The 27,882-nt window shown below is 45.6% G+C and overlaps 1 protein-coding gene across 2 annotated transcripts in view; it reads left to right on the top strand.

The window, feature by feature from the left end:
• LOC138493248 (uncharacterized) overlaps positions 1 to 27,882 on the top strand; it is a 387,082-nt gene that overhangs the window by 263,217 nt on the left and 95,983 nt on the right. For both annotated transcript variants that reach the window (XM_069620382.1, XM_069620381.1), the window contains exons 12-13: positions 12,279 to 12,360; positions 19,766 to 19,914. In XM_069620382.1, the coding sequence (XP_069476483.1) occupies positions 12,279 to 12,360; positions 19,766 to 19,914 (231 nt within the window). The remainder of the gene's footprint in view (positions 1 to 12,278; positions 12,361 to 19,765; positions 19,915 to 27,882) is intronic.

The following is a 27,882-nucleotide window of genomic DNA, read 5'->3' as shown; positions in this document are numbered from 1 at the left end:
ATATTGGTCTGTAGTTAGAGAGGTCTTCCACATCACCCCTTGTATCCTTGAGGAGAGGTTTGATGAATGCAGATTTGAAGGTCCACTGTACTCTCCCTGTTGAGAGTGATAGGTTGAAAAGGTGTATGTGGTATTGCAATGGTGTGCCCTGTGTAAGGATTGATTTATAGATGTCAGGTGGGCAGGGGTCCATTGGGGAACCTACTTTATCGCTTTGTTTGACCAGTTTGAGGAATTTCTCCTTTGACATTTGGGCAAGGTTTTGCAGCTTGTTCTGTGGTTCCAGGGTAGGTAGCGGATGGTGCACAGTCTGGTTGATTTGTCTACTTTGTATGATCTGGTGTATTTCGTGATTTCATTTCTAAAGTGGTCTGCAAGATCATTGCATAGTTTTTGTGAAGGAACTGGTGTGTTGTTTCATCCCAGGGGATTTCTCATCTCATTTACACATTTAAATAGTTCTTTATGAGTGTTGGTGGCTTTAGTGATTCAGACATTGTAGTATTTCATTTTGGCTTCGAGAGTTTCCTTTTTGTATGCTCAGATTTGTTTTTGATCATTTATTCTTTTGACTTGGTTGCAGTTTTTCCTCCATTCTAGTTCAAGTTTCCGGTTTGTTTTATTCATTGCATTGAGGTGAGATGTAAACCATATTGCCACTGCTTGCTTTTGTGATGGGATGAAGGGTTCTTCTGGGAAGATGCTGTCTATGGTTTCAGCAATCCATTTATGTATTAGGTCTGCTTTGTTGTCTAGGTCAGTTCCGTCCAGGGTTTTGCTCGATGGTTTCGAGGATTCCAGTTGTTCTTTTAAGTTACTGATTTTGATGGTATTCCAGTTTCTTTTCCACATCGGGGGGAGCCTTTGGGGCTGTTTTGGTGCTTTAGATGGTAGTTGGATCACGAACGGTACAATGAGGTGGTCACTCCATAGTATTTGTATTGGCGGTGCAGTTGAGATAGGTTTTTTGTTGGTGAAGATTGCATCGAGAGTGTGTCCTGCTGTGAGTGTTGCTCCTTTTACTGTCTGCCATTGTTTCATTGTCTCGAGCTGCTTAATCGTGATTCTTGAGAGGTTGCATTCCCTTCTTCAAACCATATGTTGAAGCCCCCGAGAATTATCAGGTGATCATGTTTGTTGGCTAGGTTCATGATGGCTTCTATGGAGATGTCTACAAAGGTAGCAATGTAAGTCGGTGGTCTGTAGATGAGTATGAATGTGAAGTTTGTTTTTGAGTCCACTGTCAGGTGAAGGGCGAGGGATTTGCAGTTTCTGAAATTCAGTGGGGAAGCTGATTTTATTTTCAGGTGTTCATTGTAGACTACGACAATTCCTCTTCCTTTTCTTCCTTTTCTGTAAACCTGTGTGCATTCTGACTTATCGGGTAGACACCTGTGTAGTGTGACTTTGTAGTTGTCATCTAACCTGGTTTCTGTGATGAATAGGAAGTAAATGCTACCATCGTAGAGTAGATCGCAGATCTCTGTTGCGTGTTTCGACATTGATCTTGTGTTGATTAGATTGCAGCATATTTTTCATTATAGTACTTTGTTTTGTTCTTGATTTCGTCTTAGAGTGGTCTTGTTGGCAAATTTCCTCGTTACTCGCTATGTAGGGTGTGTTCAGTTGGGTCTGTTTTGTCATTGAATAGATCAACTAGGTTTCGTATTGGGTTCCTGACTTCTTCTGGCTCCTCTTCTGTTGCTCGTTTCTGACGCTGTGTGTCCCCTAGAGTCTAGGTGATATATGGAGTGAAGGTGTTGTTTTCCCCTTTTCTCCGTCTGGATATTTCTGCTCTTTTTCTGTACCGTCCATGTATCTTGCTGGAGTGTCTTGCATTGTTGGTGGTTGTAAGTTGCTCTGGTGGGTGGTTTGTCGCGAGGTATGGTGTTAGGTATAAAGATTTTTGTCTTGTTTTAGAGTTTGTTCAATTTTCTTCCAAGCGTATGTGTGTGTGTGCGTTCCGTTGCCATGTCTTTGTTGTAGGTATGGTGACATGGTGTGGTTCCATTTGGTTTATTCTTTCTCCCAGCTTTCTCTCGCATTGTCCTGTTCTGTGTCGGGGCATATTATGGTCCTTTGAAGTCTTCTAGTTGATGGCGTTTGTGTTATTGTGTTTGTGTCACTGGGGCTGTTACCCAAGCGCAACTCTTTTCTGAATGTTTCTGGTTTCTTTGTGGTTTTAGTGGTTATTGTCAGGGGCACGATCATAGGGGTCTTACGGTCTGATGGCTAACAAGGTGGGTGAAGGGAAGTCAAAGGGGCAGTGGTGGGGGTGGTTCCTTTGTGTGCGCCTTAGGTGGCCCTATCCTTTGTGCGGTCTATGTGAAGTGTACACTTCCCTGGTTATTAGACCGCTGGGAGTTTGTGGCTAGCTTTTTACTTTCGGGTAGCTACCCCTAGCAACCCCTAGCTTCGGGGCACAGTGGAGGAGCACCTGAAGTTGGGGCCCCTTACTATGCAAAGACCTAGTTCTGGAGTTGTTTCATTTGGAGCATAATGCTAGTTAGAGGCTAATGCTGAACCCAGTGGAGGTGGTGGAGCACCCTGAGCTGGAACACGCTGCTGGTTGGAGGGCCGAATCCCTGAATTCCTGGATTGAGGGAGAAGCGTCCAGCTTGCAAACACAACAGCAAATGCAACCACATAGATTCAAGATACGTGGATAGAGGGAGAAAATGCCTAAATTGCAAACACAACAGCAAATGCAAACACCTAGATTCGAGGTTCCTGGATAGAGAGGAAACTGCCTAAATTGCAAACACAACAGCAAAGCAAACACCTAAATTTGAGGTTCCTGGACAGAGGGAGAAACGCCTAAATTGAAGACACAACAGCAAATGCAAACACCTAGATTCCAGATTCCTAGACAGACGGGGAGATACCTATATTGCAAACACAACAGCAAATGCAAAAACCTAGATTCGACATTCCTGGATGAATGGACAGGTGGCTAAATTGTAAATACAACAGCATAGCAAAACATCTAGATTTGGGATTCCTGCATTCCAACGTGTATCCCACCTGGGCCCTGCATCCGCGTAAATTTAATTTTTAACTTAAGCCCCTGTCCCTTTGTCCGCCCTCTTCCCACTGTACCCGATCTTCTTGCTGGTTGCTGCTTCCCGCCCCCGGAACCTCGCACCCACCCGATTGGTCAATCCTCTGTGTGCCTGTTTGCCTAGCAGCCTGCACTGCACCCCGCTTGCTTATTGTAGTTGAATCCGAGGAGGTGAGGGCATTCCAACATGTATCCCACCTGGGCCCTGCATCTGCGTAAATTTAACTTTTAACTTAAGCCCCTGTCCCTTTGTCTGCCCTCTTCCCACCGTACCCGATCCTCTTCCTGGTTGCTGCTTCCCGCCCCCGGACCCTCCCACCCCCCCGATTGGTCAATCCTCCATGTGCCTGTTGGCCTAGCAGCCTGCACTGTACTCCGCTCACTTCTTTGTAGTTGAGACGAGGAGGTGAGTGCATTCCAACGTGTATCACACCTGGGTCCTGCATCCGCGTAAATTTAACTTTTAACTTAAGCCCTGGCCCTTTGTCCGCCCTCTTCTCCCGGTATCCGATCCTCTTCCTGGTTGCTGCTTCCCACCCCCAGACCCTCCCACCCACCCGATTGGTCAATCCTCCGTGTGCCTTTTGGCCTAGCAGCCTGCACTGCACCACGCTCGCTTCTTGTAGTTGAAGCCGAGGAGGTGAGTGCATTCCAACGTGTATCCCACCTGGGCCCTGCATCCGCGTAAATTTAACTTTTAACTTAAGCCCCTGTCCCTTTGTCCGCCCTCTTCCCACTGTACCCAATCCTCTTCCTGGTTGCTGCTTCCCACCCCCGGACCCTCCCACCCACCCGATTGGTCAATCCTCCGTGTCACACAGGCCATTACTGCTTTTCAGGGCAGCCCTCTGGACCCAAGGCAAAGGACGGATCCTACAGACGGCGCCAGATTGTATCTGCAGGTATCAGCAGGAGAAGCAAAAAGCCAACAATAAGTAAGGGTGGCAAAGGCAGGGTCAAAAGCAATTACTTCCCACCATACTACCCTACCATACCAGCCAACCTAGAAACTAAACCATTGTAAAATCATCATATTGTGTTAGCATTACATATAGAAGTGTGCCCAATAGTCTCTGTGAAAGTTGAATTCAGAAGTGTGCCCAATAGCCTCTGCAGAAAATTGAATTTAGAAGCGTGCCCAAGAGCCTCTGTGAAAGTTGAATTTAGAAGTGTGCCCAATAGCCTCTGTAGAAAGTTGAATTTAGAAGTGTGCACAATAGCCTCTGGAGAAAGTTAAAATTAGAAGTGTGCCCAATAGCCTCTGTGAAAGTTGAATTTAGAAGTGTGCCCAATAGCCTCTGTGAAAGTTGAATTTAGAAGTGTGCCCAATAGCCTCTGTAGAAAGTTGAATTTAGAAGTGTGCCCAATAGCCTCTGTGAAAGTTGAATTTAGAAGTGTGCCCAATAGCCTCTGTAGAAAGTTGAATTTAGAAGTGTGCTCAATAGCCTCTGTGAAAGTTGAATTTACAAGTGTGCCCAATAGCCTCTGTAGAAAGTTGAATTTAGAAGTGTGCCCAATAGCCTCTGTAGAAAGTTGAATTTAGAAGTGTGCCCAATAGCCTCTGTGCAAAGTTGAATTTAGAAGTGTGCCCAATAGCCTCTGTAGAAAGTTGAATTTAGAAGTGTGCCCAATAGCCTCTATATGAAAGTTGATTTTAGAAGTGAATTTAGAAGTTGAATTCAGAAGTGTGCCCAATAGCCTCTGTGAAAGTTGAATTTAGAAGTGTGCCCAATAGCCTCTGCACAAAGTTGAATTTAGAAGTGCATTTCGAAGTTGAATTTAGAAGTGTGCCCAATAGACTCTCCGTGAAAGTTGAATTTAGAAGTGCATTAGAAGTTGAATTTAGAAGTGTACCAATAGCTTCTAGGTGAAAGTTTGGATTTAGAAGGGCACTTAGAAGCTGAATTATTTAGAAGTGTCCCAATTGCCCCTCTGTGAAAAGTTGAACTTAGAAGTGTGCCTAATAGCCTCTATGCGAAAGTTGTATTTAGAAGTGTGCCCAATAGCCGCTCATTGAAAGTTGTATTTGGAAGTGTGCCCAGTAGCCTGCTTATGAAAATCGAATTTAGAAGCGTGCCCAATAACCTCTCATGAAAAGTTGTATTTAGAAGTGAACAGACGTGTTGCGTAGAGCGGACGAGTAAGTAGAACGAACAAGCACAGATTGCATTCAGTACTGATGAGTACGTAGAATAGATGAGTGCATAGAACTGCTGAATGCGTAGAGCGTGGGGCAGACAGGAGTCCATGCGTGGGGCAGACAGGCATCCATGCGTGGGGCAGACAAGAGTCCATGCATGGGGCAGACAAGAGCACATGCGTGGAGCAGACAAGAGTGCATACGTGGGGCAGACTGGAGTATGCAGGGCAGACTAGAGCATGCGGGGCAAACTGGAGCGCGTGGGGCGGGCTGGAATGCAAGAGTGCATGGAGCGGACCGGAGTGTATAGAGCAGACTGGGGTGCATGGAGTGGATATGAGTGCATAGAACTGACTAGAGCGCATATAATTGCCTAATGTATATAGTATGGTTTGGAATGCAGAGAACATTTGAAAGAGCATATAACCCATCATCTCACACCACCACGCTTACTCTCTCCTTTACATCACCACTCAATTAGAACACAGAGATACTATGACACCATTCGGTATAACTGTACTCATACCAACATCCGCCGGCTCACTCCACATCATTCTAAGTAAACACTGCTGGTTACACACCCCCAGCCAGGCGTTCTCCTCAGGCCTAACGCAGCCACATCCGCTCTGGATAAATCCTGCCAGAACGAACACATACTCCTGATCTCTCAACCACCACACCTACCGCTAAGAAGCAGCTATTACACGAATACCGCACAAGCTGCACACATACCCGGTGCTCATACGCACCTTTTTGACTCCCTCTACTCTCTCTACTGATCTGAACTTCGGTTACCAAGGGCGTTCAACCTACAAGCGCCTTCAGACCATACCAATGGTATATAAGGCGCTATATAAATGCAAAATAACATAACATAACAAGAAAAACGCCTCAATTACGAGCACAACAGTAAATGCAAACACCCAGATTCGAGTTTTCAGGATCGAGGGAGAAAAACGTCTGCCTAGAGGTGAGGTATGGCTAACTAACACAATTGTCCTAAATGCCAGATATGGCTAACTAACAAAATTGGCGTAAATGCCAGATATGGCTAACTAACAATTGGCCTAAGTGCCAGATATTGCTAACTAAAATAATTATGAGGTAGTTGCAGCACTGCCTGTGGTAAATACTTCATGGCTAAACATCAGACATGTGATAAAAACATGTGGTATTTAAATTACTGCCAGATTTTATCGCTATCGCCAAACTCATAATGAGACCATTGGTATTGACATTCTAGAATCCACCTCTATAGCAATAGCATCCAGCATAGCATTGCCTATGAGAGCACATTACACAGTGGTCGAAGTGGGTGGGAGCGGTTGGGAGTGGTGCTCCTCTACTTCTTTTAATTCTGTTTTACTGTTAGTATGCTTTTATTTTATAAAGAAACCGTTCCAGAATGGTTTCGTTTTAAAATAAAAGTGTAGGAAGAATTTGAAACTTGCCCTTTCGGTGCACTGCACTGAACATTCCCCTAAACAGCAGACACATGTGTTTTGGGGTTTGTATTGTACGTGGGAGGGGATGGCGATGGGGTTTGTGGGGAGCAGTAGAGAACTGTAGGGAACATAGTTCCACTACTTCTTTTCGTACACTTCGAACACTGACATTACGACAATGCAGATTCAATTTACTGGACCGTCAATGGGAGTAGTGATTCTATTAAAGATTCGAAGGCAACATTACGCTTGACTTCCTTTACTAGCAGGAAGTGAACATTTTACAAATCATCTGTGGCCAACCCTGTCACAGCAAGGCCATCCTATAACCTCACATCCTGTCTCCTGATGCTCCTACCTTGATGCAAAAAACAGTGATAGTTACAAAACTGACTTTCCCCCGAAACAAAACATAGCAACTCCCATGATCAGCCATGTAACTTCCGAAACAACAATCACAACTATTCCATGAATCACTCCTCTTTGAACAATCACTGCATTCTAGTGAGATAAGGATGGCTTGGAGACATTACCCATGGACAAAAACAATTACTTCTACTGGGCCGGAACTACACCACTCAGCAAATGCTGTTCAACAACGAAAGAGTGGAATGATATTTGCCTTTGTGACTTTTAAGAGTATAATTACTCCTCTGTATTGTCTAGAATGAGGCTTCGGCATTCTCTGGCAAGACACAGGGGGAAGGATTATGCTTGTTCAAAGCTTACTCATCACCAACAAGGCCATCTCCCAATAGGTCCGAAATCTAATGTATTGAAAGTGGGGTCTCCATCCCAATCTGTTGCATTAATATTGTTCCCTAGTCAGGTGCAACATCAACGACTTCCAAGGACATGGCTTTTCCTGGTGGATTGATCTTCGAAACATAACATGTTGACACTGACCTGCATCTCACCCATTTTACCAAAGAAATCACAGACATTAAAGGGGGGCCTCAAGGCAATATGCAGTTTTCAAGCAAATGTCCCTGTGAGTTATGAGATCATGATTCCAATTTGTTTTCTCTAAGACAATGAACCACAAGGCCAGAATGATTGAAAAAGACCAGGCATGACAATGGCATGGTACAAGTCTTTTTATAATGAGAAATCATATATGGTATCCAGTCGTTTAACTGAATATTTTTCAGCACTGTATTTTTTTACCAGGAACTTTTTCCTAATTTTTGCCACAAAAGTAAATGTGGGTGGGGTGTTTGGGGGAGGCAATGTAGCATGGGTCGTGGGTTATGGGTGGGGGGTTTGTTTGGGTTTTGGCATTAGAGGGGTGCAAGGAATTCTGCCCCTGAATTGTAGCAGCAAATAATTTGATAAAAACGGCACTAAAAAATATCACAGCAACAAATTTGGTGGTAAAAATACATAGAACCATCATATATGTAACCCCTTAAAGGAGATTTCTAAAGCTCGTGATTCGAACCACCTTCCATATGAAATCAAACAAAAACAGCCCAGTTAGATTGCCTTTGTGTCCATCCCAAAAAGATGCATGCCTCTCCTCTTAAAATGCCAGAACTGCTCTTCTTTCGACTGTCTATTCACTAGAGGATGTTCAGTGTTCACTCACAGACTCTTTGTCAAGGAGTCGGACTGAGATTCTTATAAAAGACCTGCCGTCGACTCCAAATGTGCTGGGATACTCAGCGAGCCCTCATCCCTTTTCCAACACCAGATTCAATGATTCCTTGAGTACCAGATGGTACAACCTCCCAATTGATCCTTAGAAGGTTGTGGGATTGGAGAATCCAGAAAATGCTCAAGCAACAGCGGACGCCATGATTGTGTTATCCAGAAAAGCAATATGAACCCTAGGAAGCATCTGTCACCACACCTAAGTGCTCAGACTTCAAACTGAAGAAGTGTGACACCTGAGTGTTGCACCAAGAGATGGAAAGGGCCCCACGTCTCCTGTATCTTAAAAGAAACACATGCACATTCAAACGCCAGTCGTTGAGGTCTCTCAAGTATTTGGAATTCCATGCTACCACCTTGTTGGGAAGACCAGGAAGATATTGAGCTGTAACCTTCTTTCAGGGCAATCGTTCCAAAAGTCATTTGTCAACTCCACTAAAAGCCTAGATCTGGTGCTTGCTGCCTATTGTGCCACTAATATATTGCCCACCTGAAGGCAAACTCAGGCATTTACCTTGCTCTGCCAAGTAACCTGATCGCAATGGAACACGCTAACAGTTCCAGACAAATGATACAGAGACCTACATCCTGTTAGAGATCTAGCAACACTTGACACCTGAAACCCCAACTAGTCCTGCTGTCATCTGAGTTAATGATGAGGTCTGGGACAGGGGCAAAAAATGCTGACCCATTCAAAGCTTGCATGCAATCAAGCCACCAGTCGAGTCTATGTGCGGGGCACTACTTGGGTATCAATGACGCGATTGCAAATATGGAGCATCTTCAGCCTCTGAAGCACCCTGAAATGCAGGTGTCCCAAAAGATGTCTAGCAACCATAGAAGCCTTGCAAGCTCCGTGCGAGCAACATCCACAATGCTGAGGCTCTGATGACAAATCAAATTGCTTTCCTTACAACTCACAGTTTGCGACCCGGCAAATTGCAGAATCACTGAGATGGCCTGCACCCTGAAAAAAGGGAATTCTAACTGGTGAGTAGGGATGAACTGTGGCATCTGCCACATGTTCTGTAGTCCTTTGTCCTGAAGCAAGGTGATCCCCATGTAGACATGAGTGGATAGAATGTCCCTTCTGTGACAAAAATATTCTATAAGGATCACAAATTGTCACTGTCAGAGCCCTGAAAAAATAGGAAATTATAATTACACTACTCCCACTATTGTAGCAAAGCAAAATCTGCTGAGTAGAAGAAACAGAACACATCTGCCGAAAGAGCAACAAAGAAAGCGGAGGCTCAAAGGAAAGAGTATGCGGCCATACGGTGACCACGCAGTAACGTAACGTAATCTGACAATGTCAGATATTTGCTAAATGATATAAAAAGAGAGAACTTCAGGAAGTCACATAGGTGCCCGGAAGATCTAGCCCACGTTTGCCGACCTATACTTTCACCTAATCACTTTTTTCACCAATTTTCTTTTTCTTCCAATTTTTTTTGACATAAAATCTAAATGGCAAGTTTTGTGGTGCGTGGTGCGCGGTAAAAAAAAAGTCGTCAAATTTTTCAAAATACATTTAGCAAAAGTATAGGTAAGTAGAAAATAATGTGTCAAACGCTCATAGAACTGTCTGGAAACATTGCGGTATCAGGTAATGTTGTCCCCATAAATAATGTTGCCAAACATATAGAAGCCGGGAAACAACACAGGTCACATTATTTATGGGGACAATATGTGGGCTAAATGGGAGTGGGGGTTTCAAGGGTGTCCCCCGCTCCATTTAAAACAAATGTGGGGGTTGCGGCGGTGTCCCCCGCAGGTCCCATATGATAATGTTGCCGCAAACAAACTGCACCATTCTTGCATGGCGACATGGATGTTCCTTTTGTATGGTCTTTGGAATGTCAGAGGGAATTTCTGACATCAAGGATTGTATTGTGAATGCGCCTATATTGAGCAATGTTGACACAAACTGTGAGACCTTTGTGCGGATGGATGCCAGCAATTCTGGTCTTGGTGCTGTGTGCAGAATGGTAGTGAGAAAGCATTTGCCTCCAGGTGTCTGCAGGATTGGAGGAAAGATATTCTGTCATAGAGAAAGGAGCTTTATGTGTTGATTGGTCCCTAAAACAAATTCAAGGTGTTTCTATGGGATATGAATTTCACAAATGTTTACAGACCACAAGGTGCTTGTGAGTATATTCAACATAAAGGCTTTCTATGGAGTGTCTCGAAGGATCCTTAGATGGGTCACAGCATTACAGGGCCATCAATTTAGTGTAGATCATATTAGAGGCAAGTAGAATGTGATTACAGATTTTGTATTCAGAAATAAGAGTTGCTGCATTGATGGTGAAAGAGATGTCGAAGAAGATATAGATGGGGAGATTTGTTCAACCTGTGGACCTTCCATTTCGGAAAATGAGTGGAAGGAAGCTGAGAGTATGGATGATCAATTGACCAAGGTGAAGGATTTTGTTCTTAATGACTGGTCTGGCTGGACAAGGGAATGTGAGGATAGTCTTAGTGCTTTCACAGAGTTACGAATTAAATTAGTATAGAAGGTGGTTTTCTTCTAAGATCTGGTCGCATTGTACCACCTCTAGGTGTTAGAGACAAGCTTATGGAAATTGCCCATGAAGACCATCTTGGAATGTCACAAAACCAAGGGCTGACTAAGGGATGACTATTGGTGGCCGAATCTTGACAGTCAGGTGGAAAGATTAGTGAAGCTAATTCCTTGTGTGGTGATGCTGACATAACACTGAAGTGTATTGTCCAACATTTTAAGCCTTTGGAATTTCCCAAAGTGCCATGTGAATGTATGGTCATTGACATTCTGGGACAGATACTAGGAGTTGAGGGAGTGAGGAAATATATCATTTTTCTCATGGACGTGTACTCCAAGTGGGTTGAGATTTGTATTGTTCAGGAGGCTGACTCTGGAGCGGTTGTGGCATTTCTGGATCAGGTATTCCAGAGGGAGGGTTTTCACAGCAAATTTCTTTTAGATATTGGTGTACAATGTACCTGGTGTATAATGGAGCAATTTCTGGCAGGTACAGGTGTTACCCATTACAGGTCATCCCTCTTTCATCCCGAGACCAATGGGATGGTCAAAAGATTCAACATTATGATCATGCATGCCAGCCTCATGGCGTTCAAAGAAGGCAGGGTCTGGGAAGTGGAGGTTGAGAAGAGGGTTTATGCATACAGGATGGCTCCACATTCGACACCTGAGCTAGTGCCATTTGAGATTTTGAGGAGGAGGAAGCCCTCGCCTGCAATATGTCCTGTTTGGTTGGGAAGGTCATGATTTGTTGAGTGGGACTAGTGTACTTTGATGGATAGAGTGGAGTGCAAGAGGGAGTCAATGAAGAGGTGGGTCTGATGCTTAAAAAAAGGCTTGGCCTATTAGAGTGCCAGAAGGTGACAAGGTTTGGACCTGGAAGCCTGGATTTGTACCCAAAAAAAGACAGCAGATTGGAATGCCCCATAACTGTAAAAAACGAGCTGAGTGGGGCTGTGGTTTTGGAGGATTGAAGGATGCTTAAGAAAGCCAGAGTGGCAATTGGGAGATGAGTGCATCCTTCTGGGTGTGTTAAATATTACTGAAAAACGAACGGAGTGTGTTTTAACAAAAAGAGGAGATGTGTTTGTGCCTATGTATTTATTAATATCTCAACGGTCGCTTACTAATATGCTAGACATAACTGTGCTCCTTTGAACCTGTTTGTTTATCTTCAGCCTTTTGCATTATGACATGGTAGAATTCTCTATGTGTATAAAGGGGGGCCCTTGGTGACTCTGGGGCAGTTGCAGTCTTGCAGTGGAGAGGGGCTCTTGTTGGAACTCATTTAATACATGACATTCTTGAAGAAGAAACTGGTGTGCTCACCTCAATCCCCACACCACAGATTTCTCATCTATTATATGTGTTTTGCGTGATCAAACGATCATTGTTCCTCCCTGCACATAAATAAATAAAATATACCATTCTCTCTGTTTTATTGGATGATAGGTTACAGGTACTTGCAGGGCACAGGTGTATGTCTCCCTCAATGGCTCAATAGCTTCGATCCGGCAAGACTGCAAACTTTCAGGTAAGAAGCAGGACCACGTGTTCAAAACGAAATGCACAACTGCTGACATTCTCTTTACTATTCCAGGCACTAATAATATTAATGAAACCATATTATTGCCTGAGTTTACGCTCTGTATGTAGCGTTGCAGTGATATACATTCGCCTATTGAATATTCACATGTATCATTTGTTCAGCACTCGGCTTTTTAATTCTTTGAAATATGTTCCCTTAAGTATTGTGCAAAGAAAACTGTGGCTTCACTTGCGTCCCTTTTATCAGACCAAAACCTTAAAGTTAACAGACAGAACAAAAATCAACATTCATTTCATTTAAACCAAAGAGCACTATAGCATCTAAAGTTGGACACTACATTTTGTTTAACAGAAGATCAAGCAGAATATAAATGATCATTTCAAATGAACCAAATAACTGGCAAAGAGATTAACAGCACACATAACTGACAATATCATCACAATAAGACTTAACATATTTACATTCATTCATATTATATTTCAGACTGTGCCATCATTTTCATTTTTCATTGATTAACAATTGTACTGCACAAATGCAAAATGTTTATATATCAGGGGGGGGAGGAGTTATAAATTGTTTATTTTTCAGTCTATAAACAGCCAATGGCAAAATGCCTTGCCAAGGACTTGCCCCGATACCAATATTCATAAAACCGTTCTGTAGTCAGGGGGAGGGTGGGTCAGAAGCGACCTTGCACAACCTATGCTAGTTTTAGAACTGACAGTCTCTGAGGCTCCCCAAGCCTGCTAAGACAATTGTTGCCGAACTAGCTTTACCCACCTGGATCATGATATGCCGATAGAGATCTCTCTCTCTCTCACTCTCCATCTCCACCCCACCCCCCCTCTCTTTCACACTTTCTCTCTGCCCTTTCTTTCTCTCTCTGTCGCTTTCGATGTGGGTGTGAGTGGTATTTTCAGATGTGAATTTGCTGGAGCCACCCCAGCCATTGCTGACTGTATCCTACTTTGCATTTCACTAGTTATGCTACTTTCACATTTCAGGTGAAAGGGATTTTTCAAGCCTTTTAAAACCCACTATAACCTTATTCATGTTTTATAAACATGTACCAATGATATGATATGATAGTTTATTTATAACACGCTTAATACCCAGAGGTTTCTAAGTGCGGACCCGGGGATCGAACCTGTGTTTCTCCATGTTGTCTTGTTTCCAAGGCGAGTTGGTTGCTCCGGAGACAATGCTCGAAACACAAGACTGTCAAGGCTATACTGCACTGATCACCCCTAAGACTGTGCAAACCAGGTATGTAGTTGTCTTGCAGCCTTGCAAAAGGTTTGTTTTTGGTTGATTAAGCTATGCATAAAGTAGTACTGCCCTCTAAGACAAAGACAATTTCAATGAGCAAAAGACTTGCATTAGGGCTAATTTGCATACCCACAAGGCCTTGTTGATGTGGCTCTAAACTGGAAGTGAACTTCCAGCGATAGCTACGAGGTGGAGTTGTGAAATGCATGAGTTGGCTCAAACGGATTCTCCCACTTTCATAATTCAGGGGAAAAGGCTTTTTCAAGCCTTTTTAAACCCACCAAAAGAGGAGGTGCCACTGTGAGTGCGGAGGTGACATGGGGAGTTGTCCCTGCTTGTTGATTTTACTTTCATAGTGTCCATATGGTAAGCACTCTTCACCCACACACAATAAAGAAAACAAGCAATTGAAATAAGAACAGTTTTGGGTTGTGTGTAGGCATGGGGAAGGCACTTGCAGGGCAATACCGTAGTGATATTAACTGTCCATTTATAGTAGCAGGTGAGAAAATGGTACGAGTACCTGGACATTTAACATCAGTGCCTGGTACTTAAATACAAGACAAAACAGTTGGCTTTGACAGTGCTTGTGCTTAACTAGACTTCAGCGCAGGAAACACAGAGTTCTTATAAACCGAGTGGCTGAAGACAGATCTGGCTAGGACATTTTTGTTACAGCAGTAGCATGTTTCCAGCTCCAATGAAGTCATTAACTCTCAGAAAACTGCGTTGCAAATACACTGGTAGGCACTCCGAATGCAACGTTTAATGTTAAGGCTTGAATAAATCGAGCTCAAAGAGTTCCCAGGAGGAGGCATTTTGGGCACGGAGGACCAAGAAGCGGGTGGGAATGGCCATAGAGATTATCATGGTCATAGGCAGTCAAAGGGTGGCCAAACATCTAATTAACACCTTCAAGCTGTGTGTCCCTCATTATAGGCCATTTCTCCCCATCTGTACTTTAATGCAATAGTTGTGCTTATAGGCGGCGCAAGTGCCACTTCTTAGCCAAACTAAAAATGAATAGAAACTTAGGGAAATAGAAATAAATGCAATCAGAAGAGCGAATGTCTGCCAAAACCAGTGTAAATAGTGTCATTATTTTATTCAACAATGTATTTATCATGTAATTTCAAGAAGATCTGTTTAAACATAAAAACGTGAAGCCAGACAAGGATATTACAATGCTAAAAATGCTTTGTGCTATAACTGCCGCGCAGTGTTGCATATATATACATGTCCTAATTCGCATAAATAATCGTCGCAGTTCCAGCAGTCAAACAGTTAACCGGAGCAGTTGATGAATTCGAAGTTTCTTACACTGACATTTCTGCAACACTGCGTTGTGAAAAACAATAATACAAAAACATCACACACAGTTTATTCAACACCTAGAGTTTTAATTAGGGAACAATTTGACTCCAGATGGAGGTACCACGCCGTGGTTTGCATGACCATTACACCCAAAACCACGTGACGATAGGATGTCACTGTAAAAGTGAACAGATGGAGTTATAAAGTGCTTAATATCGCGAATAAATTGCTCACCCCTGGCAAATAAAGTTAGAAAGTGCTTTGTTGCTCCTCCTGGTACAGCACAGGTCTTGTAGCAGGTCCTACAGATGTGCTAATGAAGTCATAAAGTCTCTGACGTCTACAGTGTATTCATTTATCCGTGTTAGCCCCACCAATCACATTAACATCCAGAACACTGGATTCGTTTTGATGACACATCTCATCATATCTGACCAGACAGTACCAGCAATGATGTATTTACACTAAGGCCAACTAGGCCTCAGCCTAGGGCAGCACATTCTTAAAGGGTGGCACATTTTCATGTGCATTTAGTAAATGTTAGTATCAGTGAGGAGCGGCTGGGAGCGGTGCACCTTTTTTCATCTGTCATTCCTATACTTTCATTTTAAAAAGAAACCGCTCTGGAATGGTTCTTTTTAAAATCAAAGTATTGGATTCCACGTCCGACAACAACGAGAAGTCAATAAATCACAACACTGAGTCAGCAAGCAGGGAGGCAGCACATCCCATGCCTTGTTGGTCCACGCCCGGGTATTGAGCAGCGGCCCGCAGTGACGTCTTTATGGGAGGTAAAACAGGGCTCGTGCCTGGTCCCCCATCCTGGGATCCTTGGGAGGGGGCCCCAGGTGATCGGGGTGGGCGGGAGAGGAGAGGTAGTGTTCGTGTTTGTTTAATTACTGTATTAATTTCGTGGCTGGGGCTGCTGGGCTATACATGAGTGAGCAGACGTCTAAGACTAGAGAGAGAGAGTCACGTGCCGGCCTGCTGAAGGCACCTCATGGGCTCCACGAGTCCACAATGAGTGAGAAAAGAAGAAAAAAAGGCTTCAATAATGCTCAGGCCCGGCTGGCAAGAAGTGTGAAGATTCTGTCTGTCTGCTCTGGGCTATAGACTCCCCTCCCCCTGCCATTTCAAGCAGAGCCTACCAACCAATCACAGCTTCCAATTACAGGCCACATGGTCACTCTGGTGCCACTGTGTCTGGAGGAGCTCAGCTTGGAAGTACAATTGACAAGATAAAAACAATTTGATTGATGAGCCTTAACGGTATTAGTGTTGGCTCTGCCCTTATACCACATGATCAACCAATCAGGAACCAATAACCTGTTAGCATGGGCCTTGAAGCTTCTATCAGCCAATGTTAGCTAAGCTCTTCTGTTCTGACTTGTGGGCTGGCCGACGGGTGTGTTTGCTCTTCCTTCCTTCCAGACTGCGTGCAACAGAGTCAAGCTGCACAAGGTCCCATGGTCTCTAAGCCTCTCTCCTGACTCAAGTCAAGTTTACAGAAGAGAACTGTACCGTACCCTCCCTGCTGCCTACCCATTACCCCTTAGCCAGTGACAACCACCCTGGGTTCTAGTAGCTGAGGTCTTGCAGTGGCTGCTGTGTGGCAGCGTTATTGGGCTCTGACTGACTTTACTCTGTCTGGAGTCACCCCTGCCGTGTCTCAGCGCACTGTCTGCAACTGGGGGCACCGACGCACTGGATCAATCGGAATCCCTGCACCACGTGCGCGGAGTCACACTGGAACATGGGGCATCAAGAGAGCCTTTGCATCCTGAGCCCGAACCGGAAACAGGCTCAGCACTTCTGGATGAGCTGCAGTGCCGCCACACCAGTGCTGTGCAGCCTCTGTGACCATGACCCGACCCAGGGAGGCTGGACTCGTCACGTCACTGCGGTCTCTGACTTGACTTCAGGAGGTGAATCAGGGTACCAGTCACGTGAATGCTAATGAGGCCTCCTACGTGAGAGAAGTGGTGGAAGGAAGGAACAGGAGTGTCATTGATGTGGAGGCATGACAAGCATGTGAGTGCTGAGTACGTAGCCCAGAAAATGTCTACCTTTTCAGACTCTACAATGGCTGCTGAACCTTCAAACCGTTTCCAATGTAATGATAATGATGTGTTATTTATACAGCGCTTTACATAGAACATATGCATACAATATCACTCAACCAAAGTTGGTACTCGTTTCTCCTTATTTATCCTCCAAAGATTGGTCCCTTGTTTTCATGATGCCGTTGGAGTAGAGTGAGTTGGCCACAAAGATATGGGGGACAGCAGAGCCACAGACAGCCTAGTTGTTTGTTTTATATGGACAGGGCACACAAATCTTAAAAGTGCTATTTTTGGGTGTTTCTGACCTTGTTCTTCGGGGATTAATTGGGCTTGTGCAAAACAAAAACTGGCTTCTTTGTTGTGGCGGCAATTTCCGGGCAGTGAAAGGATTCATTTTGCTGAACCCGAATGCACTTACCAAGCAGAGCAAAAGTCTGCATGCGAATGTGGTCCTGTCGGCAGAGCAGCACAATAATTGTGCGCATTACTTGCCATATGTGACATGTCATGAACCAGAATTCACGAAACTGTGGTGACTTATTAACGCGCTGAGCTGTAACTGGATGACCCGACCTCGGAAGAATGAAAGGCTGAGTTGGTCTTGCCAGGATTCAAGCCGGGGACCTGCTGCAGATCTTTTAAAGAATCTTTGGTTAAACCACTACACCGCGGTTCAGGGAATTGCATTGTCTCCCTTGCTGGAATAAAGTGATGTGTTGGTTTTGGTGGGCATTTTTGCTGTGGATTTTGGTGGGCATTTTTTCCCTGAGCCTGTCATGTTCCTTTGAAAGTTGCATCTGTGCCTCCGCTGTAGTTTCTGGCGACAGACTGCAGAGATCACCACTGCCAGGCAGCGCAGGTTGTATCGAGTATACATTTGAGTTTCTGTTTCTGAGACCCACGTTCACACCGAAAGGGCTGCAAGTGGGTACCGCAAGCATTTCTTCATGACATATCCCAATGAACCAAGTCGTGTGATTTCATGAGTCTGATCCATGCCACCCTTGTCCGCGTTTGCGGCTCTACTATGTGACATGTCATGGACCAATATTCACAAAACTGTGGTGACTTATTAACACTCTGAGCTGTAACTGGATGACCCGACCTCGGAAGAATGAAAGGCTGAGTTGGACCCGAATGCACTTCGACTGCCACTTGCCACTGCTTCAATTCTTTTGTCTATTTGGACCTGCAGGTGTCCTGCCAAGAGTTTTTCGGATTCATATTGGCTGAAGGGGGTGGAGTCTGGTGAAGGGGTGGGGTCTGGTAAAGGGGGCGGTGTAAAGTAGGGGCGCAAGCACTTTGTTGGGCCTAGGGCAGCTGAATCCTAATTACGCAACTGAGTATCAGTATAACAGTACTACAACTTGACTATTCATCGAGCACATAAAGAACATAGCTGGAAATGCAACCCCAATTTAGAAAGAAAAACACGCCAGGGTTACATGCTGGTATAGCTTTGACATAGATATCTCAATTGCACTGTCATCCAGTGGTGAAAGTGTGTGCTTCCAACTGATTGCCACCGACAGCCTTAGTCTTTGACACATGTATGACTGTATAGGTGGATGGTACTTATTGCATTGGTCCTGACTCCCAGCATTTGAACGCATACTTTTGAGGAAGGTCACACCATTTATTTCATCCTATCCTTTTAGAACTGTAGTCCATTCAGTGCTGCCATCTCATTTAGATGCTGAAAATACTTTATTAGCGGCCTTCTCAAGAGTTCCCTACTTCTTAAGACATCAAGCCATGGATATCTGTGTTTTAACATTATCTATTTGATGTGCATGTGACAGGCTAATGAAAAGTATTTGCAGCATGCTTTGTTAAAGGAGAACACCCATGAGACATGCCTGTTAGAACATCCAGCTATTCGACTCTATTTTCAAAGTAACAGTGTCCAGTGTTCAGAAAAGCTAACCCACAGACAAGGCTAAGCTTGTCTGCTAAAGGGGACAAACTAGCAGAAAACAATATAGAAGGCTTTAATTCCTCGTAGACCCCAGTTTGGAAGATCAAAACAGATCCTGATTGGCCATGACTAGCCAATGAATTTTGTGCTACCAGGACATGATGGAGGCTTGTACTACATAAACCTTGCAGTGGCGTAGTGCAATATTGCATCACATTTGAACCACAGCAAATTACCTGATACAAAAATGCATTGGAGCACTACATCGTTGTGTCGGGTGGGTTAGCTCACGGGTTAAGCGCTCACCTCCGACATGGGGAAAACCTGCACTTTGCAAGCTCAAATCGCGGCTGGGCAGACTCAGCCCTTTATCCTTCCAATGTTGATAAACTGACTACCATTACATTGGTAATAATAACAACAGTGAATATAAGCAGAAGGAATCTGGCACGAGGACCTGCCTGATATCCTTAGAGCCAGAGAGCCTGGTCTGCAATTGTACCCACGCAGATTGTTCCCAAAAAAGCAGGATGACAATGTGTTAGGATTTTTCACTCATCCGGCTGTCGATTTCCATTCTTTGCGGCTGAGTGAAGGATCTATATGACCAGCAACTCTTAAGACTTGGTTAGAGCTGCAGCGCCAAAGAAGCACCTTACCATCCACTGCAAAAAGTAATAAGGAACTCTCGTACACAAGTGAACAAGTGGCCTCCATTTTGAAATCTTTCAAAGCAAGAGGCCAGTAGGGTTTACCGCTGCAAGGACACATATCCTTTGTTAGCTGCCAACTGTAATCTTAACTGAATGTTGTTTATTTTCTCCAGAAACATTGTGTGTTGGCTGCCCAAAACCTGTATCGAGCAATAGCGCAGAGCTGCAGCCGATCCTAAAACATGCAATTAAAAAGTTTAACGATGAAAGCGGCCAACCAAACCTTTTTAAAGTGGAGCAAGTAAAGAAAGCTACCTCGCAGGTATGTACTTGAAATGTGTTCTCACGTGCTGTATTCTGTGGCAGTATGTTCTTTCTCATGGAAACATATTTAATGGGTAACCATTCAGCATAGAAGAGACAGCCAATAAGGGGTTATTGAATTGATCACTTTCACACTGTACAGATCAAAATATGTCCTCCTTCTCCACTTCTTATAGCTTATTCCCACATACCCAAGGCTAGAAACGCCTCTGTCTGCAGGGCCTGAAAGCTTGGCACACTGCTTATGTTTGGGTTGGAAGCTAGTTCCTTTGGCTGGGGAGTGGCTAGAGCCACACAATGAACCAATCGGAAGCTTTCATGATTTGATGACCATCCGATTGGTGCTAGAGACCCTCTAAGAGTAGCATGCAAGAGACAGGGTGCAAGGTCCAGTTCTTTCTAGACACACCTAAAAGTGAGTGGTGCTAGGATGTCAGAAGGAGAATTGTAAAGGGGAAAGAAGTAGCTTTGTCGCTTCCATAAGCGTGTTGATCAAACTTCCCCTTAGGTATTTTATTCTCTACTCCACATAGAAGAAGATCACCCTCTTCTCTTTTTCTAATCATGTGTGCATAAATAGATTTACTTGAACAAATACATCATCCCACTAGGTCTTTACAGCCGGCCAGGTTACCAAAATGTGCATTTATGCATTTAGCTAGAGAGAGAACTATCATACATCCCGGACTTCTCCTATTCTAGCAAATTCAATTCATGCGTTTTAGTAGAAGTCGAATAAACTATTCACACACTCTGGCACTGAACCTTCTTTGCCTTAGCTGCACATGATATATGTATAGAGATCTTTAAAAAAAAGAAATTGTATTTAATTTAATGTGGTATGGTTGATTAAATCAACATTTCACATAAAACACAAAGGACACAAGAAGGAAACACGGAGGCATAATGCATCATAAACATAAAATATAGTGAATCATAAGGCATTTGTAAAAGGGGATCAAGAGAAAAGCAAATCCATTTCATAATTACAATTATATCGTCTGAAAACCATTTAAAATTAATTCATACTTTGTCGTCATAAAATTCAAAATCCCTGAGTTATAACAATATAGCATAACATAACCATAACCTTATTACAGAGGCAGTATGAAACCCGAGGAGAATTCCCAGCAACATTGATTAGAGAGGAGTCACTCCCGTCCATCAATGCAAAATGATTTAAACATTTTAAAACTGCATATGTTAATAGGGTTTCATTACTAGAGTTCAATCTGTTCCAGAATTCCTCAATGTTCAACCTGGTCAACAAACCAGTCCAATAATTGCACTCTAGACTCTTGTAGAGGTAAACATTCTACCATAAGATGTCTTAGGGTTTGAATCGCTTCTTCTGCCAGACAGAAATTACAAAATAATGATATTACTTTGTCTTTGGACCATATTGCAAGGATCACATTAGTATACAATAAATTAAAATGGAACTTTAGAAATTGATCACACCGGAAGGAATTAGGAAATCAACTCAAATATCTTGAAAGGTTTCCCAGTGGTTTATCTAAATTGGACAATGAGCGATACAGAGCTTACCTATGCATTTGCTTAGTTTTTCTGATCCAGTCCTGACTAAACATTAATGTTTTAACCGCCAAAGGAATGGAAACTAATGCTTCAATCGGCTGACCACAGGCACTAAGGATTGCATTCGATATGTCACGCTTACCGGGAGACCGGGGTTCATTGCTCGCGCTCTTCCTCCCTGGCGCCTCTATTCACGCTTTCGCGCTTGGGGAGACGCCGGGGGGAGAGCTCCGGGGACATGGGCTGCGGCTCCTCGGCGCGTGCGTCAGGGACCGCGGTCACGGTCCCACGCATGCGCCATGGGGCTGTCACCCAGGATTGGAGCAGCTTGCTGCTCAAGCCTCATTCTGGGTCCGCCGGCGCCTGGCAACCATCAGGCTTGCGCTCCGGGCCTCGCAGGCGCCGGCGGCCCATAAAGGGAGAGACGCGGTCGGGAGCAGATCGCGTCTCAACGCGTTCTGTTCCGGATCGTGTCCTCGCTCACCCTTGCTTAGCCTCTGCCCCAGTTCCTGACCTGCTCTCCTTCTCCTTTTGCCTGTTGCCTTTTGGTCTCCCCTTGGGCTAGTTGTTCCCAGGTCTCTCCCCCCTGGTTCCAGCCTGCTTCCCTTCTCTTCCTGGTTCCTCTCCCTTGCCAGCCCTTGTTTTCCTGCCTGCCTACTCCCTCCAATCCTCCTGGCCAGGCCATTTCTCTGTGGTTCCCTCCAGTGCTTCTCTTGGGACTTTCTCCATTTTTGGACTCTCATCATCTCAGTCCCCAGTACCAGCTACGGGAGTACAGCTTCCACACCTTTGGACTCTAGTCACCACAACACCCATTGCCAGCTACGGAAGTACGGAATCCACACCTTTGGTCTCTCATCTTCACAGCCTCCAGTACCATCTACGGGAGTACAGCTTCCACACCTTTGCACTCTCGTCACCACAACACCCATTGCCAGCTACGGGAGTACGCTCCCACTACTTGGGACTCTCAACTTCTCAAGACATCCAGTGCTAGTTTCTGGAGAACTACCTTCTCATCTTTGAACTCCGGAGCTCGCCTCTTCAAGGATATCTCCTTCCACTTCACCTGCCTGTGCTTGCACAGTTCCGTCGTCACTGAATCCAGCTTGTGGCGTTGGGAATCGGTCCATCTTCTACCCAGTATCCATTCAGGGCGGAGGAGGGGCTGGTTGCTTGTGTCACCCAATCATCTTGTCAGCCTGGCTGCCCCGTCGAGATCGACCAGGAATTCAGGTACGCAACATTCCCGTGATTCTCACCTTAACAGATTGAGACGCCTACCTTCCGATCTGGAAATGGAAGACACACAGGACCTGCGGAACGATTTGCAAGCCCTCAGAGCAGAGATGACTGCCTTACACCAAGAAAATCAAGTCTTACGTCAGATGGTAACTCAGGGGACAGGAGGTGCTCCGCAGGCTGAAAGTTCTTTGGCCCATACTGCCCCAATCAGGTTCGATGGAGACCCACGTCGAGTGGCGGAATTCTGCAACCACTGTCGCATCCATTTCCTTTTCAGGTCTACCTATTTCAATAATGATAAGGCCAAGATCGGATATATCCTGGGAAATTTAAATGGGGAATGCCCTAGCCTGGGCTACGCCTTTTGTGGCTACTAATAGCCCCATTTTGAATGAATTTGCTGCTTTTGAGAAGGCATTCTTGGAGGTTTTTCAGACACCCAATCTGGCTGCCGCTGCACAGAATCAGCTAATGGACATCAAGCAGGGCAGTTCCGACATTATAACATACATCAGTCGCTTCCGCCTGTTGGCTACAGATTCACAATGGCCAGAAGTCACGCAAAAGACCCTGTTTCGCCGGGGGTTGAGGGAAGAATACAAGGACGAACTACTTCACATCCCCGAACCTGAGAGTCTCCAACTCTTAATTAATCAGGTGCTTCGCATTGACCAGAGACTAGCCGAACGAAAGGCTGAGAGACGTCGGCTGGAGAAATTCGATCCCAGAACAGCCAGTCTTCCCGCCGGGGCTTTTGGTTCAACAGAATCTGGTCCAGAACCTATGCAGTTGGGAGCAGTGAGAGGGCCGTTATCGGACGAGGAAAGAAGACGAAGAAGAACTTTACGCCTATGTCTGTACTGTGGTGCTGCCGGACACTACTTGGGAATGTGTCCTTTACGGCCACAAAAGAAGAAGTCGGGAAACTAGAGGACCTGTCGTGTGGAGGAAAGGCAACGACAGGTCTCACCCCTTTTTCAGACCTTTCCACCTTTTGCTCGATTCTTCTTCCCATGCAACCTGCTGTTCTACAAACATTGAGGGTTCAGATTCAACTGCCCGGTCGGACGCTTGAAGTTTTTGGGCTGTTAGATAGTGGAGCGTCTGGCAATTACATCGATGAGGATTTTGCTAGCAGCCACAAGATTCCTCTTTTGCCCAGACACACAGCCCTTCCTGTGGAGGTTATTGACGGCACTCCTTTGTCTTCTGGACCGGTTCGTCTGCACACTGTAGGATTAAGTCTTCGGATCGCCGATCACGTGGAGAGGCTTGCTTTGGACGTTATCAGGTCACCTACCTACAAGTTGGTCTTAGGGTTACCTTGGCACCAGCATCACAATCCGGTTATTGATTGGGGGATGCACACCTTGACCTTCTCCTCCACCTCTTGTACCTCGAAATGCAGCTTGCCAGTCCAGACTCTGGTTTCTTCGACTAATTTGGAACTTCGCGACAAGGGGACCAGCCTTTGTTCCGCATTTCTGATTCCTCCTGAGTATGCCGACTTTGAACAAGTTTTTGCTGAACCAAGTAACATACCCCTGCCACCTCATCGGTCGTTCGATTGTGCCATAGAACTGTCTCCTGGTGTTGAGATTCCCCATGGCAAACTGTACGCTTTGTCTCGGGAGGAGAGACGAGTATTGCAGGATTACTTATCGGACTGTTTGAGTAAGGGGTACATCGTACCATCCAAATCTCCCGCTGGATTTCCTTTGTTTTTTGTAAAGAAAAAGGAAGGCACTTTAAGACCCTGTGTAGATTACCGGCAATTAAATGATATTACCATCAAAGACCGGTACCCACTACCGTTGATTCGTAGTATCCTTGAGACCCAACATCAGGCTCGGATTTTTACTAAGCTTGATCTTCGAGGGGCCTATCATCTGGTCCGCATCAAGAGTGGAGATGAATGGAAGACAGCATTTAAGACACCATTTGGGCATTTCGAATACAGGGTGATGCCTTTTGGTCTGTGCAATGCCCCTGCGGTTTTCCAGCGGCTCATGGATCACATCTTTGGAGACGTAATTGGAATCTCAGTCTGGATTTATCTGGATGACATTTTAATCTTTTCCAGATCAAAGGAGGAACACATAAGTCATGTACGAGAGGTCCTCAATCAACTTTTCCACAATCATCTGTTTGTTAAGGCAGAGAAGTGTTCCTTTCATCAATCCAGGATAGAATTCCTAGGATTCGTAATAAGTCAATCTGGTATTGAGGTGGATTTCAAGAAAGTCCAAGCAATTCAAGAGTGGCAACAGCCTCATGATGTAAGGTCCTTGCAACGCTTTTTGGGATTCGCCAACTTTTACAGGCAATTCATTCCACGCTTCTCTGAGATCTCTGCACCTCTCACTAGACTGACGAGCAGCAAGATTGCTTTCCTGTGGGACTCTTCTGCCACACAAGCTTTTGACGCCTTGAAGTCAGCCTTTATGGCCGCCCCAATCCTACGCCACCCACAGGATGACTTGCCCTTCATTGTTGAAGCAGACGCTTCAGACTTTGCTGTTGGGGCAGTACTTCTACAGAAGGATCCCGCTACATCGGTTGAACATCCCGTGGCTTACTTCTCTCGCAAGTTGAATCCTAGCGAAAGGAACTATGCAGTTATTGCGAAGGAACTGTTGGCTATCAAGATAGCGTTTGAGGAATGGAGACACCACCTATTGGGAGCCCGCTTCTCGGTTGAGGTCCGTACTGATCACCGAAACCTGCAGTATTTGCGCTCCTTGCAATGTCGGACACCCAGGCAGGCTCGGTGGGCCTTCTTCTTTTCTCCGTTTGTGTTTCATATTACTTACATCCCCGGGTCCTCGAATTTAAGAGCAGATGCCTTGTCTCGGTCCTTGGAGATAGAGAAGAAAGAAGACAACTCCAGTCAGATTCAACCACTGATCTCTTCTCATCATTTTCTATCGACCTTGTCACCACTCTTACAGTCAATATCAGACGCCACCCGGTCTGATTCTTGGAGGTCAGTTTTGCTTCGACGGCCCTCAATATCTGAAAATCATGGCCTCTTATTCTTTCGGAAAAGACTGTACGTCCCTGAAGGAGAGATTTGTGGTGGCATTTTGCACGGTGTTCATGATTCCCCCATTGGAGGCCATCGAGGGATTCGTGCAACACAAGAATTGCTATCACGACAATTTTGGTGGCCTGGCTGGGCTGGGGAGGTTCGGAGATATGTACAGGCCTGTCCGATCTGTGCTCAATCCAAAGTTCCCAGACAACATCCTTTGGGGTTGCTTTCTCCTACTGAATTACCGCCATACCCTTGGCACTCAATTGCTACCGACTTTATTGTCGACCTTCCTCCCTCTGCAGGGCACACTTGTATTATGGTCGTTGTGGACTGTTTTACGAAATATGCCCATTTCATCCCTTTCGTGAAGATACCTACCGCGGTCCAGATGGCCACAGCTTTTCTACACGAAATCTATCGTTTGCATGGTCTTCCTGAGAAAATCATCTCTGACCGAGGGGCTCAGTTTCTCTCTTCCTTTTGGAGTAAAGTTTGTGGTCATCTTGGTATCCATAGAGCCTTAAGCTCGGGTTATCATCCGCAGTCCAATGGTCTCACGGAAAGAACGAACCAGACTCTGGAAACCTACCTCCGTAGTTTTGCAAATGCCACGCAAACCAATTGGAGTACCTATCTAGATTTAGCTGAGGTGTCCTACAATAATTCTTTTCACTCTTCCATTGGGACCAGCCCCTTTCATTGTTCTATGGGACAACATCCCAAGTTGTTTCCTTTCCACCCTACACCGACCATACGGTTCCTTCCGCTGATGCCTTGGTTTCAACTATCCAACGGCAGCATGAATTGGCACGTAACTCTTTGAAGGCTGCTCGTGACTATATGAAGGTTCAGGCTGACCATAGGAGGCGGGTGGAACCTGATTTCCAGGTTGGGGATAGGGTTTGGCTGTCCTCTAAGAATCTGCCTCTTCGCAACCTGCCTTTTAAATTGGCTCCTCGGTACTTTGGCCCATTTAGGATTGTTAAACGCCTGTCCTCTGTAGCTTTTCGTCTCCAGCTGCCCCGTTCGTGGCATGTTCATCCTGTTTTCCATGTTTCCCTCCTGAAGCCCTATGTGGTGGATCCCTATGGTCGTTCCGGTGCTTGTCCGGCCCCTGTTCTGGTACAGGGGGTTCCAGAATTCGAGGTTCAGGAGATCTGTGATGCCCGCTATCGCAGGGGGGTGCTCCATTTCCTGGTGGATTGGAAGGGGTACCCGGCCTGTGATCGCACTTGGGAACCCTCTCGGCATGTGCACGCTCCGCGTCTTGTGCACGAGTTCTATCACCGGTTTCCATGGAAACCTGGGGCTCCGGGCCTTCCTGGGAGGGGGTATAGTGTCACGCTTACCGGGAGACCGGGGTTCATTGCTCGCGCTCTTCCTCCCTGGCACCTCTATTCGCGCTTTCGCGCTTGGGGAGACGCCGGGGGAGAGCTCCGGGGACATGGGCTGCGGCTCCTCGGCGCGTGCGTCAGGGACCGCGGTCCCGGTCCCGCGCATGCGCCATGGGGCGGTCACCCAGGATTGGAGCAGCTTGCTGCTCAAGCCTCATTCTGGGTCCGCCGGCGCCTGGCAACCATCAGGCTTGTGCTCCGGGCCTCGCAGGCGCCGGCGGCCCATAAAGGGAGAGACGCGGTCGGGAGCAGATCGCGTCTCAACGCGTTCTGTTCCGGATCGTGTCCTCGCTCACCCTTGCTTAGCCCAGCTTAGCCTCTGCCCCAGTTCCTGACCTGCTCTCCTTCTCCTTTTGCCTGTTGCCTTTTGGTCTCCCCTTGGGCTAGTTGTTCCCAGGTCTCTCCCCCCTGGTTCCAGTCTGCTTCCCTTCTCTTCCTAGTTCCTCTCCCTTGCCAGCCCTTGTTTTCCTGCCTGCCTACTCCCTCCAATCCTCCTGGCCAGGCCATTTCTCTGTGGTTCCCTCCAGTGCTTCTCTTGGGACTTTCTCCATTTTTGGACTCTCATCATCTCAGTCCCCAGTACCAGCTACGGGAGTACAGCTTCCACACCTTTGGACTCTAGTCACCACAACACCCATTGCCAGCTACGGAAGTACGGAATCCACACCTTTGGTCTCTCATCTTCACAGCCTCCAGTACCAGCTACCGGAGTACAGCTTCCACACCTTTGGACTCTCGTCACCACAACACC

Source organism: Ambystoma mexicanum, chromosome 10 (genome assembly GCF_040938575.1).
Source record: "Ambystoma mexicanum isolate Mex_15411 chromosome 10, UKY_AmexF1_1, whole genome shotgun sequence".
NCBI lineage: Eukaryota > Metazoa > Chordata > Amphibia > Caudata > Ambystomatidae > Ambystoma > Ambystoma mexicanum.
Note: the sequence above shows the minus strand (reverse complement) of the source record. Positions and strands in the feature narration are given on the sequence as shown.